This window comes from Oncorhynchus keta, chromosome 1, assembly GCF_023373465.1.
Source record: "Oncorhynchus keta strain PuntledgeMale-10-30-2019 chromosome 1, Oket_V2, whole genome shotgun sequence".
NCBI classification, from domain to species: domain Eukaryota; kingdom Metazoa; phylum Chordata; class Actinopteri; order Salmoniformes; family Salmonidae; genus Oncorhynchus; species Oncorhynchus keta.
This window is the reverse complement of record NC_068421.1, coordinates 100,091,330-100,114,445: the sequence shown is the minus strand read 5'-3', so window position 1 is coordinate 100,114,445 and position 23,116 is coordinate 100,091,330. Positions and strand designations below refer to the sequence as shown.

Here is a 23,116-nt window from a genome sequence, read left to right as displayed (position 1 = left end):
GGCGGAGTGGCGTGGAGGGGGGTTGGGCAGGGGGGTGGAGCATTGGAAGTTAAGACCAGGTTTAGCCTTTGTTCTCTCTCTTACGTCTGTCCTTCACAAGAGAAGGTAACGGTTAGCTGCACCATCAAGAGCACCCTGACCGGTTGCATCACCGCCTGGTATGGCCATTGCTCTGCATCCGACCGTAAGGCGCTACAGAGGGTAGTGCCTACGGTTTAGTACATCACTTGGGCCAAGCTTCCTGCCATCCAGGACCTATAGTACCAGTAAAAGTTTGGACACACCTACTCATCCAAGGGTTTTTCTTAATGTTTTCTACATTGTAGAATAATAGTGAAGACATCAAAACTATGACATAACACAAGTAGTAACCAAAAAAGTGTTAAACAAATCAAAATATATTTTAGATTCTTCAAAATAGCCACCCTTTGCCTTTATGACAGCTTTGCACACTCTTGGCATTCTCTCAACCAGCTTCATGAGGTAGTCACCTGGAATGGATTTCAATTAACAGGTGTGCCTTGTTGAAAGTTAATTTGTGGAATTTCTTTCCTTCTTAATGTGTTTAAGCCAATCAGTTGTGTTGTGACAAGGTATGATGGGTATACAGGAGATAGCCCTATTTGGTAAAACACCAAGTCCATATTATGGCGATAACAGCTCCAATAAGCAAAGAGAAACAACAGTCCATCATTACTTTAAGACATTACATTTACATTTAAGTCATTTAGCAGACGCTCTTATCCAGAGCGACTTACAAATTGGTGCATTCACCTTATGACATCCAGTGGAACAGCCACTTTACAATAGTGCATCTAAATCTTTTAGGGGGGTGAGAAGGATTACTTATCCTATCCTAGGTATTCCTTAAAGAGGTGGGGTTTCAGGTGTCTCCGGAAGGTGGTGATTGACTCCGCTGTCCTGGCGTCGTGAGGGAGTTTGTTCCACCATTGGAGGGCCAGAGCAGCGAACAGTTTTGACTGGGCTGAGCGGGAACTGTACTTCCTCAGTGGTAGGGAGGCGAGCAGGCCAGAGGTGGATGAACGCAGTGCCCTTGTTTGGGTGTAGGGCCTGATCAGAGCCTGGAGGTACTGAGGTGCCGTTCCCCTCACAGCTCCGTAGGCAAGCACCATGGTCTTGTAGCGGATGCGAGCTTCAACTGGAAGCCAGTGGAGAGAGCGGAGGAGCGGGGTGACGTGAGAGAACTTGGGAAGGTTGAACACCTGACGGGCTGCGGCGTTCTGGATGAGTTGTAGGGGTTTAATGGCACAGGCAGGGAGTCCAGCCAACAGCGAGTTGCAGTAATCCAGACGGGAGATGACAAGTGCCTGGATTAGGACCTGCGCCGCTTCCTGTGTGAGGCTTTCCTGTGGATTTCTGAACATAACGCGACAAACAAACGGAGGTATTTTGGATCTAAAAAATAATCTTTATGGAACAAAAGGAACATGTGTTGTGTAACTGGGATTCTCGTGAGTGACATGAAGGTCAGTTACTTCGGAACAAGTTTCTTCAAGTGCAGTCGCAAAAACCAATCAAGCGCTATGATGAAACTGGCTCTCATCAGGACCGCCACAGGAAACAAATGATCAACTGCCTTTCAGCATGCTTATAGGGGAGGGCACTTAACATGCATGGTACTTCCACAAATGATTGATGATTGGCTGAAAGATATTCATAATAAAAATTGTTGGACATGTTTTGCTAGATTTCAGTGCATCTTTTGACATTAGCTATCATAATCTGCTGTTGGAAAAACTAATGTGTTATGGCTTTACATCCCGGCTATATTGTGGATGGAGAGTTACCTGTCCAGCAGAGCAGAGGGTGTTCTTTAATGGAAGCCTCTCCAGCATAATCCAGGTAGAGTCAGGCATTCTCCAGGGCAGCTGTTTAGACCACTTACTTTTTTTCCATCTTTACTAAGGACTTGCCACTGAGTAATGCCTGTGTCTATGTATGCTGATGACTCAACACTGTACACATTTTAATTTTTATTTTATTTTGCCTTTATTATCCAGGTAGGCCAGTTGAGAACAAGTTCTCATTTACAACTGCGACCTGGACAAGATAAAGCGCAGCAGTCGACACAAACAACAACACAGAGTTACTCATGGAATAAACAACAACACAGAGTTACACATGGAGTAAACAACAACACAGAGTTACACATGGAATAAACAACAACACAGAGTTACACATGGAGTAAACAACAACACAGAGTTACACATGGAATAAACAACAACACAGAGTTACACATGGAATAAACAACAACACAGAGTTACACATGGAATAAACAACAACACAGTTACACATGGAATAAACAATAACACAGAGTTACACATGGAGTAAACAACAACACAGAGTTACACATGGAATAAACAACAACACAGAGTTACACATGGAATAAACAAACGTACAGTCAATAACACAATAGAAAAAAAATCTTTCTACAGTGAGTGCAAATGAGGTGAGATTGGGAGGCAATAAATAGGCCGTAGTGGTGAAGTAATTACAATATAGCAAATAAACACTGGAGTGATAGATGTGCAAGTAGAGATACTGGGGTGCAAAAGAGCAAAGAAATCAATAACAATATGGGGATGAGGTAGTTGGATGTAAAGGGGTATGTAACTGCTGGCAGGGAAGTCAGAAACAGGAGAACAGAACTAGGTAGTAGCCGGAGCAGTTTAATCCAAAAACCAATGGCATAAAAATACAACAGCATATATGGGTACAAAAACCCTGACGTGCACCAGTAACATGTGCACAAACACTTACAGTGGATCGACAATGGCAAGAAGACTGGTGACGCCGACCGCCGAACGCCGCCCGAACAAGGAGAGGAAACGACTTTGGTGGAAGTCGTGACAGATGGACTATTTACAAATGGGCTATGTCTGATTTTTAAAAAACTATACCTTATCTACCTTATCTAACAGTTCCAACTTTAACAATACGTTCTACAGTAAGATGTGCAGTAGGCCTGATCATGTTTTATCTGTGCTGTCACTTAGAGTTGCACTATCAAAAACTGAGCCTGTGTGTGTGTTGTGGAATACATCTTTGTGATGTGATCAATCAGTTTATTCCAGTTCAGAATTAAAATGCTTTGTTGTATTTTAACAGCAACAGTTCCAACCTAGACAGATATGTAAGTGTTTTTAATGGGTAAAAATAAACATGACTAGCTATATAGATATTTAATTTCATTGTTATTTGTTTTTGTCTATATTGCATTGGTTTTAGGCATAAGGGTAATGAAATGTACCAATACTTACGCAGTGTTGAATATTTTCATAAACTTCGGTTCCAGGAAAACACAGAATTTCTAATTAGGGTCCCAGGCTGAAAATGTTTAAGAACCCCTGGTTATAGGGCATATTGTTCCCACTGTGACTTAAAACCTACCCAAACCAAAAACTGTGGATAGATGGCAGCATTTGTGCAACTGAAAACGCGAACCATCGGATTTAACCATGGCAAGTGATTACAAACAGTGCAGTTATGCCCTCTGTAAGGGGCAGGCAAAATGTCAGTACAGAGACAAGAGTTGCAATTCAATGGCTGAGACACGAGACGTAGGTGGCAGGGACTCCAGACAATCATGGATTACAAAGGGAAAGCCAGTCAAGTCATGGACACAGCTCCCAGACAGCTAAACACCTTTGCCCGCTTTGAGGACAACACTGTGGGCTCTCCTTCTCCGTGGCCGACGTGAGTAAGACATCTACGTGTGTTAACCCTCGCAGGGCTGCCGGCCTAGACGACATCCCTAGCTGCGTCCAGACCAGCTGGCTAAAGTGTTTATGGACATATTCAATCTCTCCCTATCCCAGTCTGCTGCCCCCACTTGCCTCTATGTCCACCATTGTTCTTGTACCCAAGAAAGCAAAGGTAACTGAACTAAATTACTATCGCCTCGTAGCACTCACTTCTGTCATCATGAAGTGCTTTGAGAGTCTAGTCAAGGATCATACCTACTGTATATAGCTCAGAATTCAATATTATAGTACCCTCCAAGCTCATCATTAAACTTGCAGCCCTGTGTCTGAACCCCGCCCTGTGCAATTGGGTCCTGGACTTCCTAACGGGCCACCCCCAGATGGTGAAGTTAGGAAACAACTTCGCTAATCCTCAACACAGGGGCCCCACAAGGGTGCATGCTCAGCCCCATCTTGTTCTCCCTGTTCACCCATGACTGCGTGGCCATGCACGCCTCAAACTCGATCATCAAGTTAGCAGACGACACAACAGTAGTAGGACTGATTATCAACAATGACGAGACAGCCTACAGGGAGGAGGTGACGGCTCTGGGAGTGTGGTGCCAGGAAAATAACCTCTCACTCACTGTCGACAAAATGATCGTGGACTTCAGGAAACAGCAGTGGGACTGGGCCACAGTGGGGCCCAGATCGACTGGGCCACAGTGGAGCAGATGGAAAGCTTCAAGTTCCTCGGTGTACATGTCACTGACGATCTGAAATGGTCCACACAGACAGTGTGGTGAAGAAGGCGCAACAGCTTGGTGCCTAAAACCCTCAAACTTTTACAGATGCACAATTGAGAGCATCCTGTCGGGCTGTATCACCGCCTGGTTCGGGAACTGCAACGGCCGCAACCGCAAGGCTCTCCAGAGGGTGGTGCGGTCTGCCCAACGCATCACCAGGGGCAAACTACCTGCCCTCCAGGACACCTACAGCACCCGATGTCACAGGAAGGTCAAAAAGATCATCAAGGACAACAACCACCCGAGCCACTGCCTGTTCACCCCTCTATCATCCAGAAGGCGAGGTCAGTACAGATGCATTAAAGCTGGGACCGAGAGACTGAAAAACAGCTTCTATCTCAAGGCCATCAGACTTTTAAATAGCCGTCACTAGGCGGCTTCCACTCGGTTACGTAACCCTGCACCTTAGAGGCTGCTGCCTCATATACTGTACATAGACTTGAAATCACTGGCCACTTTAATAATGGAACACTAGTTATTCTAATAATGTTTACATATTTTTGCTTTATTCATCTCACATGTATATACTGTATTCTATTTTACTGTATTTTAGTCTATGCCACTCCGACATTGCTCATCCTAATATTTATATATTCCTTATGTTTATTTTTATTGTTGTGAATTGTTAGATGTTACTGCACTACTGGAGCTAGGAACACAAGCATTTCACCACACCCACAATAACATCTGCTAAATATGTTTATGCGACGAATAAGATTTGACTTGCCGGATGTGGAGGTCCTGGGTTGGCGTGGTTACACGTGGTCTGCGGTTGTGAGGCCGGTTGCACGTACTGACAAATTCTAAACTCAGCAAAAAAAGAAACATCCCTTTTTCAGGACTCTGTGTTTCAAAGATAATTTGTAAAAATTCAAATGACTTCACAGATCTTCATTGTAAAGGGTTTAAACACTGTTTCCCATGCTTGTTCAATGACCCATAACAAATAATGAACATGCACCTGTGGAACGGTCGCTAAGGCACTAACAGCTTACAGACGGTAGGCAATTAAGGTCACAGTTATGAAAACTTAGTACACTAAAGAGGCCTTTCTATTGATTCTGAAAAACACCAAAAGAAAGATGCCCAATGTCCCTGCTCATCTGCGCGAACGTGCCTTAGGCATGCTGCAAGGAGGCATGAGGACTGCAGATGTGGCCAGGGCAATAAATTGCAATGTCCTTACGGTTAGATGCCTAAGACAGAGCTACAGGGAGACAGGACGGACAGCTGATTGTCCTCGCAGTGGCAGACCACGTGAAACAACACCTGCTCAGGATCGGTACATCCAAAAATCATACCTGCGAGACAGGTACAGCATGGCAACAACAACTGCCCGAGTTACACCAGGAACACACAATCCCTCTATCAGTGCTCAGACTGTCCGTAATAGGCTGATAGAGGCTGGACTGAGGGCTTGTAGGCCTGTTGTAAGGCAGGTCCTCACCAGACATCTCCGGCAACAACGTCGAATATGGGCACAAACCCACCGTCGCTGGACCAGACAGGACTGGCAAAAAGTGCTCTTCACTGACGAGTCGTGGTTTTGTCTCACCAGGGGTGATGGTTGGATTCGTGTTTAAGGAATGAGCATTACACCGAGGCCTGTACTCTGGAGCGGGATTGGTTTGGAGGTGGAGGGTCCATCATGGTCTGGGGCGGTGTGTCACGGCATCATCGGACTGAGCTTGTTGTCATTGCAGGCAATCTCATGCTGACCCTCCAGCATGACAATGCCACCAGCCATACTGCTCGGTCTGTGCGTGATTTCCTGCAAGACAGTGTTCTGCCATGGCCAGCGAAGAGCCTGGATCTCAATCCCATTGAGCACGTCTGGGACCTGTTGGATTGGAGGGTGAGGGCTATGGCCATTCCCCCCCAGAAATGTCGTATAACTTGCAGTTGCTTTGGTGGAAGAGTGGGGTAACATCTCACAGCAAGAACTGGCAAATCTAGTGCAGTCCATGAGGAGGAGATGCACTGCAATACTTAATGCAGCTGGTGGCCACACCTGACCATACTGACTGTTACTTTTGATTTTGACCCCCCATGTTCAGGGACACATTATTCCATTTCTGTTAGTTACATGTCTGTGGAACTTGTTCAGTTTATGTCTCAGTTGTTGAATCTTATGTTAATCTTATGTTAAGTCATCACGTTAAGTCTGAAAATAAACGCAGTTGACAGTGAGAGGACGTTTCTTTTTTTGCTGGGTTTATAAAATGACGTTGGAGGCGGCTTATGGTAGAACATTCAGTTCTCTGGCGTGTACTCTGGTAGACATTCCTGCAGTCAGCATGCTAATATGATGCTCCCTCAACTTCAGACTTCTGTGGCATTGTGTTGTGTGACAAACTGCGCATTTTGAGTGGCCTTTTGTCCCCAGCACAAGGTGCACCTTTGCAATGATCATGCTGTTTAATCAACCACGCAAAGAAATGCTCAAAATTGCAGGCCATAATCACACTACTGGAGCCAACTAGAAAAGCTTAGGCTAACCCACTTGTGCAGCCAAAAATGCACTGAAGCACAAAAAATAATAAATACGATCATATTTATAAATGGCTTTATAAATCTTAAAACAGGTTGTCGTGTTCAAGCTCAGGCTCCCCCAGCATGCTGACAAGGCCAGGATCTTCAGGGAAGAATGAACGCCCAGCCTGGTGATGTGTCTGTTCATCCCGGAGTCATGCTGCCTCTGATTCCATCTGGAGAGTCTCTCCCCTCTGGGTAGAGGGCGAGGCACAGCGGGATGGGGCCAATCTGCTCAGGATCAAACAGACATGTGTGTGTTCCAAATGGCGCCCTACCCTATGGGCCCTGGTCAAAATCAGTGCACTATATAGGGAATAGGATGCCATTTGAGACAAACATGGGCCCTGTTGGAATTCCTTCCGTGTATCTTTCCTCCATGCAAGTAATTAGTGATTAGACATTGGACAGGTGATCTCAAGGGCTCCATCACACAGCTTTCACCTGCCCGCTCGTTCCTAATCAGTGATCTGATCAGGCCTACTTCAAGGAAGGAACGTCAATAGGTCGAAACAGCATCCAACTATGAAGGATCAGTGAATGATCATCAATGTTTCTGAAGCCTGTAGATGTAGGTTGAATAAGCCTGGACTCTACTGCTGTCCACATTACTTCTTTACCTTCTTAACCATTGGAATGCCAGGATTTGTCACTGTATTTCTAAAAAGACTTAAACATGTAAACATTGTTCTTTGGGACAATTATTTTACTCCCTCACCACTCAATAAATAAAATAGTGTGCACCAGGTTTCCTCATTAGGCAATTACTGTTTGCATGCATCCCTGTGGTAGTACCTGCCCAATACCAACTGGACCCCTAGTCCCTTCAGCTATATCCCTTAGCTCCTTCCCTTAGCTCATTCCCTTAGCTCATTCCCTAAGCTCCTTCCCTTAGGCACTTTCTCACTAACACACTCTGGAATATCAACAGATGTAGTGAGGAATATTAGCTTGGAATACATCCAAGTCCTGACTTTGAATATGAAAGTGATTCATTCCAGAGCAAGTTTGATATTCACTGTCAACACAGGCCTGAGTGACTAAAAAGCTCTGCAGATTTTGCTGTAAGGAGGCAGAGTCATGAGATCATTTATTTTGGTACTGTCCTTATGTAGCTCGTTTTTAGTCACAGGTCCAGGAATGGCTGAAGAATTGCAACATTTGCCTAGAACTAACACTGCAGCAATACTGGGTGATTTGAAAAAGTAATAGTCAATTGATCAATAATGTAATAATTACTTTAGCAAAAAATAATCTTTAATTTACAATCTGTAGAAACTATGAGAATAGAAAGGTTCAGTACTTTTGTGAAGCATCACAGCACAGTTGAAAAATGTATGGCAAATAGAAATCCAAAATGGATGGTGTTGAGAGATAGATGGGAGGGGTTGAATGGAGCTGAAGGGACTGGATGGTGTTGAGAGATAGATGGGAGGGGTTGAATGGAGCTGAAGGGACTGGATGGTGTTGAGAGATAGATGGGAGGGGTTGAATGGAGCTGAAGGGACTGGATGGTGTTGAGAGATAAATGGGAGGGGTTGAATGGAGCTGAAGGGACTGGATGGTGTTGAGAGATAAATGGGAGGGGTTGAATGGAGCTGAAGGGACTGGATGGTGTTGAGAGATAGATGGGAGGGGTTGAATGGAGCTGAAGGGACTGGATGGTGTTGAGAGATAGATGGGAGGGGTTGAATGGAGCTGAAGGGACTGGATGGTGTTGAGAGATAGATGGGAGGGGTTGAATGGAGCTGAAGGGACTGGATGGTGTTGAGAGATAGATGGGAGGGGTTGAATGGAGCTGAAGGGACTGGATGGTGTTGAGAGATAGATGGGAGGGGCTGAATGGAGCTGAAGGGACTGGATGATGTTGAGAGATATATGGGAGGGGTTGAATGGAGCTCAAGGGACTGGATGGTGTTGAGAGATAGATGGGAGGGGTTGAATGGAGCTGAAGGGACTGGATGGTGTTGAGAGAGATGGGAGGGGTTGAGTGGAGCTGAAGGGACTGGATGGTGTTGAGAGAGATGGGAGGGGTTGAATGGAGCTGAAGGGACTGGATGGTGTTGAGAGATAGATGGGAGGGGCTGAATGGAGCTGAAGGGTGAGACTAATAACAACAAGATAACCAATGTAAAACATATGGGGTCTGTCAAATGTATATAGGTTCAGAACTTTTGTGAAATAGCACAGTTACAAATAGAAATCAAACTGGATGGAAATCAGAAATAGAGGAAGGACTAAAAACAAACTAAATATAAGTATTGTAAAATAGATTGTGTCTGTAAAATGTGTATAGTATGTACACTACTCTTCAAACGTTTGGTGTCACTTAGAAATGTCCTTGTTTTTTAAAGAAAAGCACATTTTCTGTCCATTAAAATAACCTGAAATTGATCGAAATACAGTGTAGACATTGTTAATGTTGTAAATGACTATTGTAGCTGAAAACGGCAGATTTTTAATGGGATATCTACATAGGCTCATTATCAGCAACCATCCCTCCTGTGTTCCGTTGTGTTAGCTAATCCAAGCATATCATTTTAAAAGGCGTATTAATCATTAGAAAACCCTTTTGCAATTATGTTAGCACAGCTGAAAACTGTTGTCTGATTAAAGAAGCAATACATGAATAAAGGGCGTTGTACACAGCGTTGTACGAGATGGTCTAAAGAAGGCAAGTTTTATTGCTTCTTTGATCAGAACAGTTTTCAGCTGTGCTAACAATTGCAAAAGGTTTTTTGAATGATCAATTAGCCTTTGATCAACTTGGATTAGCTAACACAACATGCCATTGGAACTCAGGAGTGATGATTCTGATCATTTGCCTCTGAACGCCTATGTAGATATTCCATTAAAAAATCTGTCGTTTTCAGCTACAACAGTCATCTACAACATGAACAATGTCTACACTGTATTTCTGATCAATTTGATGTTGTTTTAATGGACAAAAAAAATGCTTATCTTTCAAAAACAAGGACATATCTAAGTGACCCCAAACTTTTGAACTGTCGTGTATATAGATATATATACTTACCCCCAAAATATATGGGGGATTGGAAATGATGCAGACAATTACATTAATTTTAAATTACAAATAATTTGAAATAATAAAAAAATAGTGACTAAAAAGAGACATACGGTGAATTTAATTTGAAGGTTTAGAAGATGGTTAGAGACAAAATGTTTGACAATCCAGCAGAGGGAATGTGTGTCATTCTAGTAGAAACGTTTAACATAATGAGTAGTTCTCTGTTGCCAAATGGCCCAGGGCTGAGGGATGGCCAGGATAACTGAGGGAGGGAGGGGTTTGGTCATGGGGCAGATTGTGGGTATTAGATGAGGCCATCAGAGTCCAGTGGATTACTGTAAGCCTATCCAGCAGCCTACAGCAGCCTATCCACTAGCCTCTGTGTCCTGCTCAGTCACATCATATCACTCTACTCACACCAGTCCAGTCCGGGAGGAAGATGGGGGTCAATACTCGCTGTGTTGCTCTGCTGGTTCTGCTGCTGTTAGCTCAAGGTAAGATTAATCTCCCTAACCCAGGTACCCTGTCAGCACTGTCGCTAACCTAACTCACCCTAACCCCTCTAACCCTAACCCTAACTCCCCCTAATCCCCCTAACCCTAACTCACCCTAACGCACCCTAACTCACCCTAACCCTAACTCAACCTAACTCACCCTAACCCCCCTAACCCTAACTCACCCTAACCCTAACTCAACCTAACTCACCCTAACCCCCCTAAACATAACTCAACCTAACCCTAACTCACCCTAACCCTAACTCACCCTAACCCCCTAAACATAACTCAACCTAACCCTAACTCACCCTTACCCTAACTCACCCTAGCCCTAACTCACCCTAACCCTAACTCACCCTAACCCTAACTCAACCTAACCCTAACTCACCCTTACCCTAACTCACCCTAGCCCTAACTCACCCTAGCCCTAACTCACCCTAACCCTAACTCACCTTAACCCATATGTCCAGTTATCCAAATCAGCATGATTCCCCTGTGTTTTATATATATTTCCATACTGAGGTTAGAATGATACTTAGACATTTAGAAAATTATTATAATGCCATTTTATTGTAAGAGCAGTTTGAAAATGCAGCCTGCAATTCCAGTCTGTTTTGGTGGGATGGAGTTTTAGCTTGCCTGGTGACATCACCTGGCGGTAAATTAGAAAGAGTTTCCCAAACCGCTCTGCCGATAACAGCTAGGTTTCAGTTTCTCTCCCCATTCAGACCCCTCCCAGAAAGTCCAAGCAAAAGCCTTGCTTGAGAAATTGCTGTTTGCTCAGAAGCAATTGTTGTTTATTTTTGACCATTTTAATTGAAAACAATCACAGTAAGGTACATAATTGTTAGCCCGAAATTATTTGATATTGAGATCAAAACTGCTGCATTGGACCTTAGCAATGACCCATGCCCAGCTAACCATGACCCAGTTTACTGAACCAGTGGTGTACTAACCATGACCCAGTTTACTGAACCAGTGGTTTACTAACCATGACCCAGTTTACTGAACCAGTGGTGTACTAACCATGACCCAGTTTACTGAACCAGTGGTGTACTAACCATGATCCAGTTTACTGAACCATTGGTGTACTAACCATGACCCAGTTTACTGAATCAGTGGTGTACTAACCATGACCCAGTTTACTGAACCAGTGGTGTACTAACCATGACCCAGTTTACTGAATCAGTGGTGTACTAACCATGACCCATGCCCAGCTAACCATGACCCAGTTTACTGAACCAGTGGTGTACTAACCATGACCCAGTTTACTGAATCAGTGGTGTACTAACCATGACCCACTTTACTGAACCATTGGTGTACTAACCATGATCCAGTTTACTGAACCAGTGGTGTACTAACCATGACCCAGTTTACTGAACCAGTGGTTTACTAACCATGACCCAGTTTACTGAACCAGTGGTGTACTAACCATGACCCAGTTTACTGAACCAGTGGTGTACTAACCATGACCCAGTTTACTGAACCAGTGGTGTACTAACCATGACCCAGTTTACTGAACCAGCAGTTTACTAACCATGACCCAGTTTACTGAATCAGCAGTTTACTAACCATGACCCAGTTTACTGAATCAGCAGTTTACTAACCATGACCCAGTTTACTGAATCAGCAGTTTACTAACCATGACCCAGTTTACTGAATCAGGAGTTTACTAACCATGACCCAGTTTACTGAACCAGTGGTGTACTAACCATGACCCAGTTTACTGAACCAGTGGTGTACTAACCATGACCCAGTTTACTGAATCAGCAGTTTACTAACCATGACCCAGTTTACTGAACCATTGGTTTACTAACCATGACCCAGTTTACTGAATCAGCAGTTTACTAACCATGACCCAGTTTACTGAACCAGTGGTGTACTAACCATGACCCAGTTTACTGAACCAGTGGTGTACTAACCATGACCCAGTTTGCTGAACCAGTGGTTTACTAACCATGACTCATGCCCAGTTTACTGAATCAGCAGTTTACTAACCATGACCCAGTTTACTGAACCAGTGGTTTACTATAACCATGACCCATTTTACTGAATCAGCAGTTTACTAACCATGAACCAGTTTACTGAACCAGCAGTTTACTAACAATGACCCATGCCCAGTTTACTGAATCAGCAGTTTACTAACCATGACCCATGCCCAGTTTACTGAACCAGCAGTTTACTAACCACGACCCATGCCCAGTTTACTGAATCAGCAGTTTACTAACCATGACCCAGTTTACTGAACCAGTGGTTTACTAACCATGACCCAGTTTACTGAACCAGCGGTTTACTAACCATGACCCAGTTTACTGAATCAGCAGTTTACTAACCATGACCCACTTTACTGAACCATTGGTTTACTAACCATGACCCATGTCCAGTTTACTGAATCAGCAGTTTACTAACCATGACCCATGCCCAGTTTACTGAATCAGCAGTTTACGAACCATGACCCATGCCCAGTTTACTGAATCAGCAGTTTAATAACCATGACCTAGTTTACTGAACCAGCAGTTTACTAACCATGACCCATGCCCAGTTTACTGAATCAGCAGTTTACTAACCATGACCCATGCCCAGTTTACTGAATCAGCAGTTTACTAACCATGACCCAGTTTACTGAACCAGTGGTTTACTAACCATTACCCAGTTTACTGAACCAGCGGTTTACTAACCATGACCCAGTTTACTGAATCAGCAGTTTACTAACCATGACCCACTTTACTGAACCATTGGTTTACTAACCATGACCCATGTCCAGTTTACTGAATCAGCAGTTTACTAACCATGACCCAGTTTACTGAACCAGCAGTTTACTAACCATGACCCATGCCCAGTTTACTGAATCAGCAGTTTACTAACCGTGATCCACTTTACTGAACCATTGGTTTACTAACCATGACCCAGTTTACTGAATCAGCAGTTTACTAACCATGACCCATGCCCAGTTTACTGAATCAGCAGTTTACTAACCATGACCCATGCCCAGTTTACTGAACCAGCAGTTTATTAACCATGACCCAGTTTGCTGAACCAGTGGTTTACTAACCATGACCCATGCCCAGTTTACTGAATCAGCAGTTTACTAACCATGACCCAGTTTACTGAACCAGTGGTTTACTAACCATGACCCATTTTACTGAATCAGCAGTTTACTAACCATGAACCAGTTTACTGAACCAGCAGTTTACTAACAATGACCCATGCCCAGTTTACTGAATCAGCAGTTTACTAACCATGTCTGGAATAGACATCGCTAAACTCTGTTGGTGTCTGCTTGTCTTCCTGCTGTCTGGTTGTTAGACTGGGCTAGACTGGGTGATGTCTCAGACTGGGTTAGACCGGGTAATGTCGGACTGTGTTAGACTGGGTAATGTCAGACTGTGTTAAACTGGGTTAGACTGGGTAATGTCAGAGTGGGTTAGACTGGGTAATGTCAGACTGGGTTAAACTGGGTAATGTCAGACTGTGTTAGACTGGGTAATGTCAGACTGGGTTAAACTGGTTAATGTCAGACTGGGTAATGTCAGACTGGGTTAGACTGGTTAATGTCAGACTGGGTAATGTCAGACTGGGTTAGACTGGGTAATGTCAGACTGGGTTAGACTGGTTAATGTCAGACTGGGTAATGTCAGACTGGGTTAGACTGGTTAATGTCAGACTGGGTAATGTCAGACTGGGTTAGACTGGGTAATGTCAGACTGGGTTAGACTGGGTAATGTCAGACTGGGTTAGACTGGGTAATGTCAGACTGGGTTAAACTGGTTTAGACTGGTTAATGTCAGACTGGGTAATGTCAGACTGGGTTAGACTGGGTAATGTCAGACTGGGTTAGACTGGGTAATGTCAGACTGGATTAAACTTGTTTAGAGTGGGGAATGACAGACTGTATTAAACTGGGTTAGACTGGGTAATGTCAGAGTGGGTTAGACTGGGTAATGTCAGAGTGGGTTAGACTGGGTAATGTCAGACTGGGTTAGACTGGGTAATGTCAGACTGGGTTAAACTGGTTTAGACTGGGTAATGTCAGAGTGGGTTAGACTGGGTAATGTCAGACTTGGTTAAACTGGTTTAGAGTGGGGAATGACAGACTGGATTAATCTGGGTAATGTCAGACTGGGTTAAATTGGTTTAGACTGGGTAATGTCAGACTACATTAGACTGGGTTAAACTGGTTTAGACTGGGTAATGTCAGACTGGGTTAAACTGGTTTAGAGTGGGGAATGACAGACTGGATTCATCTGGGTAATGTCAGACTGGGTTAGACTGGGTAATGTCAGAGTCGGTTAGACTGGGTCATGTCAGACTGGGTTAGACTGGGTAATGTCAGACTGGGTTAAACTACATTTACATTTACATTTAAGTCATTTAGCAGACGCTCTTATCCAGAGCGACTTACAAATTGGTGCATTCACCTTATGACATCCAGTGGAACAGCCACTTTACAATAGTGCATCTAAATCTTTTAGGGGGGTGAGAAGGATTACTTATCCTATCCTAGGTATTCCTTAAAGAGGTGGGGTTTCAGGTGTCTCCGGAAGGTGGTGATTGACTCCGCTGTCCTGGCGTCGTGAGGGAGTTTGTTCCACCATTGGGGGCCAGAGCAGCGAACAGTTTTGACTGGGCTGAGCGGGAACTGTACTTCCTCAGTGGTAGGGAGGCGAGCAGGCCAGAGGTGGATGAACGCAGTGCCCTTGTTTGGGTGTAGGGCCTGATCAGAGCCTGGAGGTACTGAGGTGCCGTTCCCCTCACAGCTCCGTAGGCAAGCACCATGGTCTTGTAGCGGATGCGAGCTTCAACTGGAAGCCAGTGGAGAGAGCGGAGGAGCGGGGTGACGTGAGAGAACTTGGGAAGGTTGAACACCAGACGGGCTGCGGCGTTCTGGATGAGTTGTAGGGGTTTAATGGCACAGGCAGGGAGCCCAGCCAACAGCGAGTTGCAGTAATCCAGACGGGAGATGACAAGTGCCTGGATTAGGACCTGCGCCGCTTCCTGTGTGAGGCAGGGTCGTACTCTGCGGATGTTGTAGAGCATGAACCTACAGGAACGGGCCACCGCCTTGATGTTAGTTGAGAACGACAGGGTGTTGTCCAGGATCACGCCAAGGTTCTTAGCGCTCTGGGAGGAGGACACAATGGAGTTGTCAACCGCGATGGCGAGATCATGGAACGGGCAGTCCTTCCCGGGAGGAAGAGCAGCTCCGTCTTGCCGAGGTTCAGCTTGAGGTGGTGATCCGTCATCCACACTGATATGTCTGCCAGACATGCAGAGATGCGATTCGCCACCTGGTCATCAGAAGGGGGAAAGGAGAAGATTAATTGTTTAGAGTGGGGAATGACAGACTGGATTAAACTGGGTTAGACTGGGTAATGTCAGACTGCATTAGACTGGGTAATGTCAGACTGGGTTAAACTGGGTTATACTGGGTAATGTCAGAATGGGTTAGACTGGGTAATGCCAGACTGCATTAGACTGGGTAATGTCAGACTGGGTTAAACTAGTTTAGAGTGGGGAATGCCAGACTGGATTAAAACCTCTTAAATCGACCCGACACGCATGCGTCCGATCTTGCCATCTGGAAATGCAAATGCGCTACGCTAAATGCTAATGCTAATCGTTAAAACTCAAACGTTCATTACAACACACATGCAGGGTACTGAATTAAAGCTACACTCATTGTGAATCCAGCCAACAAGTCAGATTTTTTAAATGCTTTTCGGCGAAAGCATGAGAAGCTATTATCTGATAGCATGCAACACCCCGAAATACCTGAAGGGGACGTAAACAAAATAATTAGCATAGCCGGCGCTACACAAAACGCAGAAATGAAATATAAAACATTCATTACCTTTGACGATCTTCTTTGTTGGCACTCCTAGATGTCCCATAAACATCACTATTGGGTCTTTTTTTAGATTAAATCGGTCCATATATACCCTAAATATCGATCTATGAAGAGTGTGTGATCCAGGAAAAAAACCGTTTTAAAACGCAACGTCATTTTTTTAAATTAAAAAAGTCGACGATAAACTTTCACAAAACACTTCTAAATACTTTTGTAATCCAACTTTATGTATTAGTAAACGTTAATAATCTATCAAATTGATCACGGGGCGATGTGTATTCAATAGCTCCACGTCTTGAAATCATGTTCGGAAATTTCTCATCCAAAACATCCTGTCGGAGACCGGAAAGAATGGGCTCTCTCTCTCACTCGTTTGACCAAGAAACAAAGCCCAGGCAATTGACAAGACTGGCGACATCGTGTGGAAGCTGTAGGACTTGCAATCTCAGCCCCATGTAATTTGGTTTCCCATAGACAATACATGCAAGTGGCGCATTGATATATTTTCCAGATTTCGGTGATCAGTTTTTGTTGCGCTTTTCGATGAAAAACACGTTATGTTATAGTCACAGCCGTGATTTAACCAGTTTTAGAAACGTCAGAGTGTTTTCTATCCACACATACTAATCATATGCATATACTATATTCCTGGCATGAGTAGCAGGACGCTGAAATGTTGCGCGATTTTTAAACAGAATGTTCTAAAAAGTAGGGGGTAGACTTAACAGGTTTTAAACTGGGTCAGATTGGGTTAAATTGGGTCAGACTGGGTTATGGAAGAACTGGACAGTAGTTTAGCAGTTAAATGCCTTAGAGGGATTCATACTAGATCAAATATCTGAAATGTAGCTCTGAGCACCTAATGAGTCAAGAGTCTGTAGTAGTTGACTGGACCTTTAAACTCAGCTCAGTGGAATAATGTTAAATAGGCTCAGTCAGAATGCCTGTAATTTACCTGACATTTTTTGCATTGTGTAAAATAACTCATATTAAAAATAGAGTTTCAGTTTTGTTGCTGGATTGTGGGGATTCTGGTTTACATAGTCTATATTAGGGATATCAGACAGGATGTTGGGGATATCAGACAGGATGTTGAGGGATATTAGACCATATGTTGGGGGTATAAGACCATAGCTAAGGGAGATGGGATTGGGCTGGTTTGAACTCGAGTTACTCTAATACAGTGCCTTGCGAATGTATTCGGCCCCCTTGAACTTTGCGACCTTTTGCCACATTTCAGGCTTCAAACATAAAGATATAAAACTGTATTTTTTTGTGAAGAATCAACAACAAGTGGGACACAATCATGAAGTGGAACGACATTTATTGGATATTTCAAACTTTTTTAACAAATCAAAAACTGAAAAATTGGGCGTGCAAAATTATTCAGCTCCCTTAAGTTAATACTTTGTAGCGCCACCTTTTGCTGCAATTACAGCTGTAAGTCGCTTGGGGTATGTCTCTATCAGTTTTGCACATCGAGAGACTGAAATTTTTTCCCATTCCTCCTTGCAAAACAGCTCGAGCTCAGTGAGGTTGGATGGAGAGCATTTGTGAACAGTTCTTTCCACAAATTCTCTATTGGATTCAGGTCTGGACTTTGACTTGGCCATTCTAACACCTGGATATTTTTATTTTTGAACCATTCCATTGTAGATTTTGCTTTATGTTTTGGATCATTGTCTTGTTGGAAGACAAATCTCCGTCCCAGTCTCAGGTCTTTTGCAGACTCCATCAGGTTTTCTTCCAGAATGGTCCTGTATTTGGCTCCATCCATCTTCCCATCAATTTTAACCATCTTCCCTGTCCCTGCTGAAGAAAAGCAGGCCCAAACCATGATGCTGCCACCACCATGTTTGACAGTGGGGATGTTGTGTTCAGGGTGTTGCTTTTATGCCAAACATAACGTTTTGCATTGTTGCCAAAAAGTTCAATTTTGGTTTCATCTGACCAGAGCACCTTCTTCCACATGTTTGGTGGGTCTCCCAGGTGGCTTGTGGCAAACTTTAAACGACACTTTTTATGGATATCTTTAAGAAATGGCTTTCTTCTTGCCACTCTTCCATAAAGGCCAGATTTGTGCAATATACGACTGATTGTTGTACTATGGACAGAGTGTCCCACCTCAGCTGTAGATCTCTGCAGTTCATCCGGAGTGATCATGGGCCTCTTGGCTGCATCTCTGATCAGTCTTCTCCTTGTATGAGCTGAAAGTTTAGAGGGACGGCCAGGTCTTGGTAGATTTGCAGTGGTCTGATACTCCTTCCATTTCAATAGTGTCGCTTGCACAGTGCTCCTTGGTATGTTTAAAGCTTGGGAAAACTTTTTGTATCCAAATCCGGCTTTAAACTTCTTCACAACAGTATCTCGGACCTGCCTGGTGTGTTCCTTGTTCTTCATGATGCTCTCTGCGCTTTTAACGGACCTCTGAGACTATCACAGTGCAGGTGCATTTATACAGAGACTTGTTTACACACAGGTGGATTGTATTTATCATCATTAGTCATTTAGGTCAACATTGGATCATTCAGAGATCCTCACTGAACTTCTGGAGAGAGTTTGCTGCACTGAAAGTAAAGGGGCTGAATAATTTTGCACGCCCAATTTTTCAGTTTTTGATTTGTTAAAAAAGTTTGAAATATCCAATAAATGTCATTCCACTTCATGATTGTGTCCCACTTGTTGTTGATTCTTCACAAAAAAATACAGTTTTATATCTTTATGTTTGAAGCATGAAATGTGGCAAAAGGTCGCAAAGTTCAAGGGGGCCGAATACTTTCGCCAGGCACTGCACATCAATATGTGATTGGGCTGGTTGAACTAATTTACTCTAGTAGAATGATATGTGATTGGGCTGTTTAGAATATAGTTACTCTAGTACAGTGAGATTGGATTGGGCTGTTTAGAATATAGTTACTCTAATAAATTGAGATGGGATTGGGCTGGTTAGATAATAGTTTAGTAAAGTGAGATATCGTGAGATGTTGGAGATATTAGAACATTTGTTGGGGATATCAGATCATATCAGACCATATGTTGGAGATATCAGACCATATGTTGGGGATATCAGACCATATGTTGGAGATATCAGACCACATGTTGGCGATATCAGACCACATGTTGGAGATATCAGACCACATGTTGGAGATATCAGACCATATGTTGGAGATATCAGACCACATGTTGGAGATATCAGACCATATGTTGGAGATATCAGACCATATGTTGGAGATATCAGACCATATGTTGGAGATATCAGGCCATATGTTGGAGATATCAGACCATATGTTGGAGATATCTGACCATATGTTGGGGATATCAGACCATATGTTGGGGATATCAGACCATATGTTGGAGATATCAGACCATATGTTGGAGATATCAGGCCATATGTTGGAGATATCAGACCATATGTTGGAGATATCTGACCATATGTTGGGGATATCAGACCATATGTTGGGGATATCAGACCATATGTTGGAGATATCAGGCCATATGTTGGAGATATCAGGCCATATGTTGGAGATATCAGACCATATGTTGGAGATATCAGACCATATGTTGGAGATATCAGACCATATGTTGGAGATATCAGACCATATGTCGGGGATATCAGACCATATGTTGGAGATATCAGACCATATGTTGGAGATATCAGACCATATCAGACCACATGTTGGAGATATCAGACCACATGTTGGAGATATCAGACCATATGTTGGGGATATCAGACCATATGTTGGAGATATCAGACCATATGTTGGAGATATCAGACCATATGTTGGAGATATCAGACCATATGTTGGGGATATCAGACCATATGTTGGAGATATCAGACCATATGTTGGAGATATCAGACCATATCAGACCATATGTTGGGGATATCAGACCATATGTTGGAGATATCAGACCATATGTTGGAGATATCAGACCATATCAGACCACATGTTGGGGATGTCAGACCACATGTTGGAGATATCAGACCACATGTTGGAGATATCAGACCACATGTTGGAGATATCAGACCACATGTTGGAGATATCAGACCACATGTTGGAGATATCAGACCACATGTTGGAGATATCAGACCATATGTTGGAGATATCAGACCATATGTTGGAGATATCAGACCATATGTTGGAGATATCAGGCCATATGTTGGAGATATCAGACCATATGTTGGAGATATCAGACCATATGTTGGGGATATCAGACCATATGTTGGGGATATCAGACCATATGTTGGAGATATCAGACCATATGTTGGAGATATCAGACCATATGTTGGAGATATCAGACCATATGTTGGAGATATCAGACCATATGTTGGAGATATCAGACCATATGTCGGGGATATCAGACCATATGTTGGAGATATCAGACCATATGTTGGAGATATCAGACCATATCAGACCATATGTTGGAGATATCAGACCATATGTTGGGGATATCAGACCATATGTTTGAGATATCAGACCATATGTTGGGGATGTCAGACCATATGTCGGAGATATCAGACCATATGTTGGAGATATCAGACCATATGTTGGGGATATCAGACCATATGTCGGGGATATCAGACCATATGTTGGGGATATCAGACCATATCAGACCATATGTTGGAGATATCAGACCATATGTTGGGGATATCAGACCATATGTTGGGGATATCAGCCCATATGTTGGGGATAGACCATATGTTGGGGATATCAGACCATATGTTGGAGATATCAGACCATATGTTGGGGATATCAGACCACATGTTGGGGATATCAGACCATATCAGACCATATGTTGGGGATATCAGACCATATGTTGGGGATATCAGACCATATGTTGGAGATATCAGACCATATGTTGGGGATATCAGACCACATGTTGGGGATATCAGACCATATGTCAGAGATATCAGACCATATGTTGGGGATATCAGACCATATGTTGGAGATATCAGACCATATGTTGGAGATATCAGACCATATGTTGGGGATATCAGACCATATGTTGGGGATATCAGACCATATGTTGGGGATATCAGACCATATGTTGGGGATATCAGACCATATGTTGGAGATATCAGACCATATGTTGGGGATATCAGACCATATGTTGGAGATATCAGACCATATGTTGGTGATATCAGACCATATGTTGGGGATATCAGACCATATGTTGGAGATATCAGACCATATGTTGGAGATATCAGACCATATCAGACCATATGTTGGGGATATCAGACCATATGTTGGAGATATCAGACCATATGTTGGAGATATCAGACCATATCAGACCACATGTTGGGGATGTCAGACCACATGTTGGAGATATCAGACCACATGTTGGAGATATCAGACCACATGTTGGAGATATCAGACCATATGTTGGAGATATCAGACCATATGTCGGAGATATCAGACCATATGTTGGGGATATCAGACCACATGTTGGAGATATCAGACCACATGTTGGAGATATCAGACCACATGTTGGGGATATCAGACCATATGTTGGAGATATCAGACCATATGTTGGAGATATCAGGCCATATGTTGGAGATATCAGACCATATGTTGGAGATATCAGGCCATATGTTGGAGATATCAGACCATATGTTGGAGATATCTGACCATATGTTGGGGATATCAGACCATATGTTGGGGATATCAGACCATATGTTGGAGATATCAGACCATATGTTGGAGATATCAGACCATATGTTGGAGATATCAGACCATATGTTGGAGATATCAGACCACATGTTGGGGATATCAGACCATATGTTGGAGATATCAGACCATATGTCGGGGATATCAGACCATATGTTGGAGATATCAGACCATATGTTGGAGATATCAGACCATATGTTGGAGATATCAGACCATATCAGACCATATGTTGGAGATATCAGACCATATGTTGGAGATATCAGACCATATGTTGGGGATGTCAGACCATATGTCGGAGATATCAGACCATATGTTGGGGATATCAGACCATATGTTGGGGATATCAGACCATATGTCGGGGATATCAGACCATATGTTGGGGATATCAGACCATATCAGACCATATGTTGGAGATATCAGACCATATGTTGGGGATATCAGACCATATGTTGGGGATATCAGACCATATGTTGGGGATAGACCATATGTTGGGGATATCAGACCATATGTTGGAGATATCAGACCATATGTTGGGGATATCAGACCACATGTTGGGGATATCAGACCATATGTCGGAGATATCAGACCATATGTTGGGGATATCAGACCATATGTTGGAGATATCAGACCATATGTTGGGGATATCAGACCATATGTTGGGGATATCAGACCATATGTTGGGGATATCAGACCATATGTCGGAGATGTCAGACCATATGTTGGGGATATCAGACCATATGTTGGAGATATCAGGGCATATGTCGGGGATATCAGACCATATGTTGGAGATATCAGACCATATCAGACCATATGTCGGAGATTTCAGACCATATGTTGGGGATATCAGACCATATGTTGGAGATATCAGACCATATTTTGGGGATATCAGACCAGGAATATAAGGCAAAGTAGTTTATTTTGCCTCTAAATTTCTGTATTTTTCTCACTGTATTTTCCTCCTTCTGTCTGTCTTATTTCTCTTTCTTTCTCTGCTGCCTGTCTGTCGGTGCTGCAGTCCTAAGCGGTGTTCACTCTCAT

General features: G+C 43.4%; 1 protein-coding gene across 3 annotated transcripts in view; it reads left to right on the top strand.

Annotated features, from left to right (window-relative positions):
* Positions 1-10,440: 10,440 nt before the first annotated feature.
* The window catches only part of LOC118376316 (retinoschisin-like), a 76,475-nt gene continuing 63,799 nt past the window's right edge, over positions 10,441-23,116 (top strand). For all 3 annotated transcript variants that reach the window (XM_052468959.1, XM_052468955.1, XM_052468953.1), the window contains exon 1: positions 10,441-10,564. In XM_052468959.1, coding sequence (XP_052324919.1) covers positions 10,510-10,564 — 55 coding nt within the window. In that variant the 5' untranslated portion in view covers positions 10,441-10,509. The remainder of the gene's footprint in view (positions 10,565-23,116) is intronic.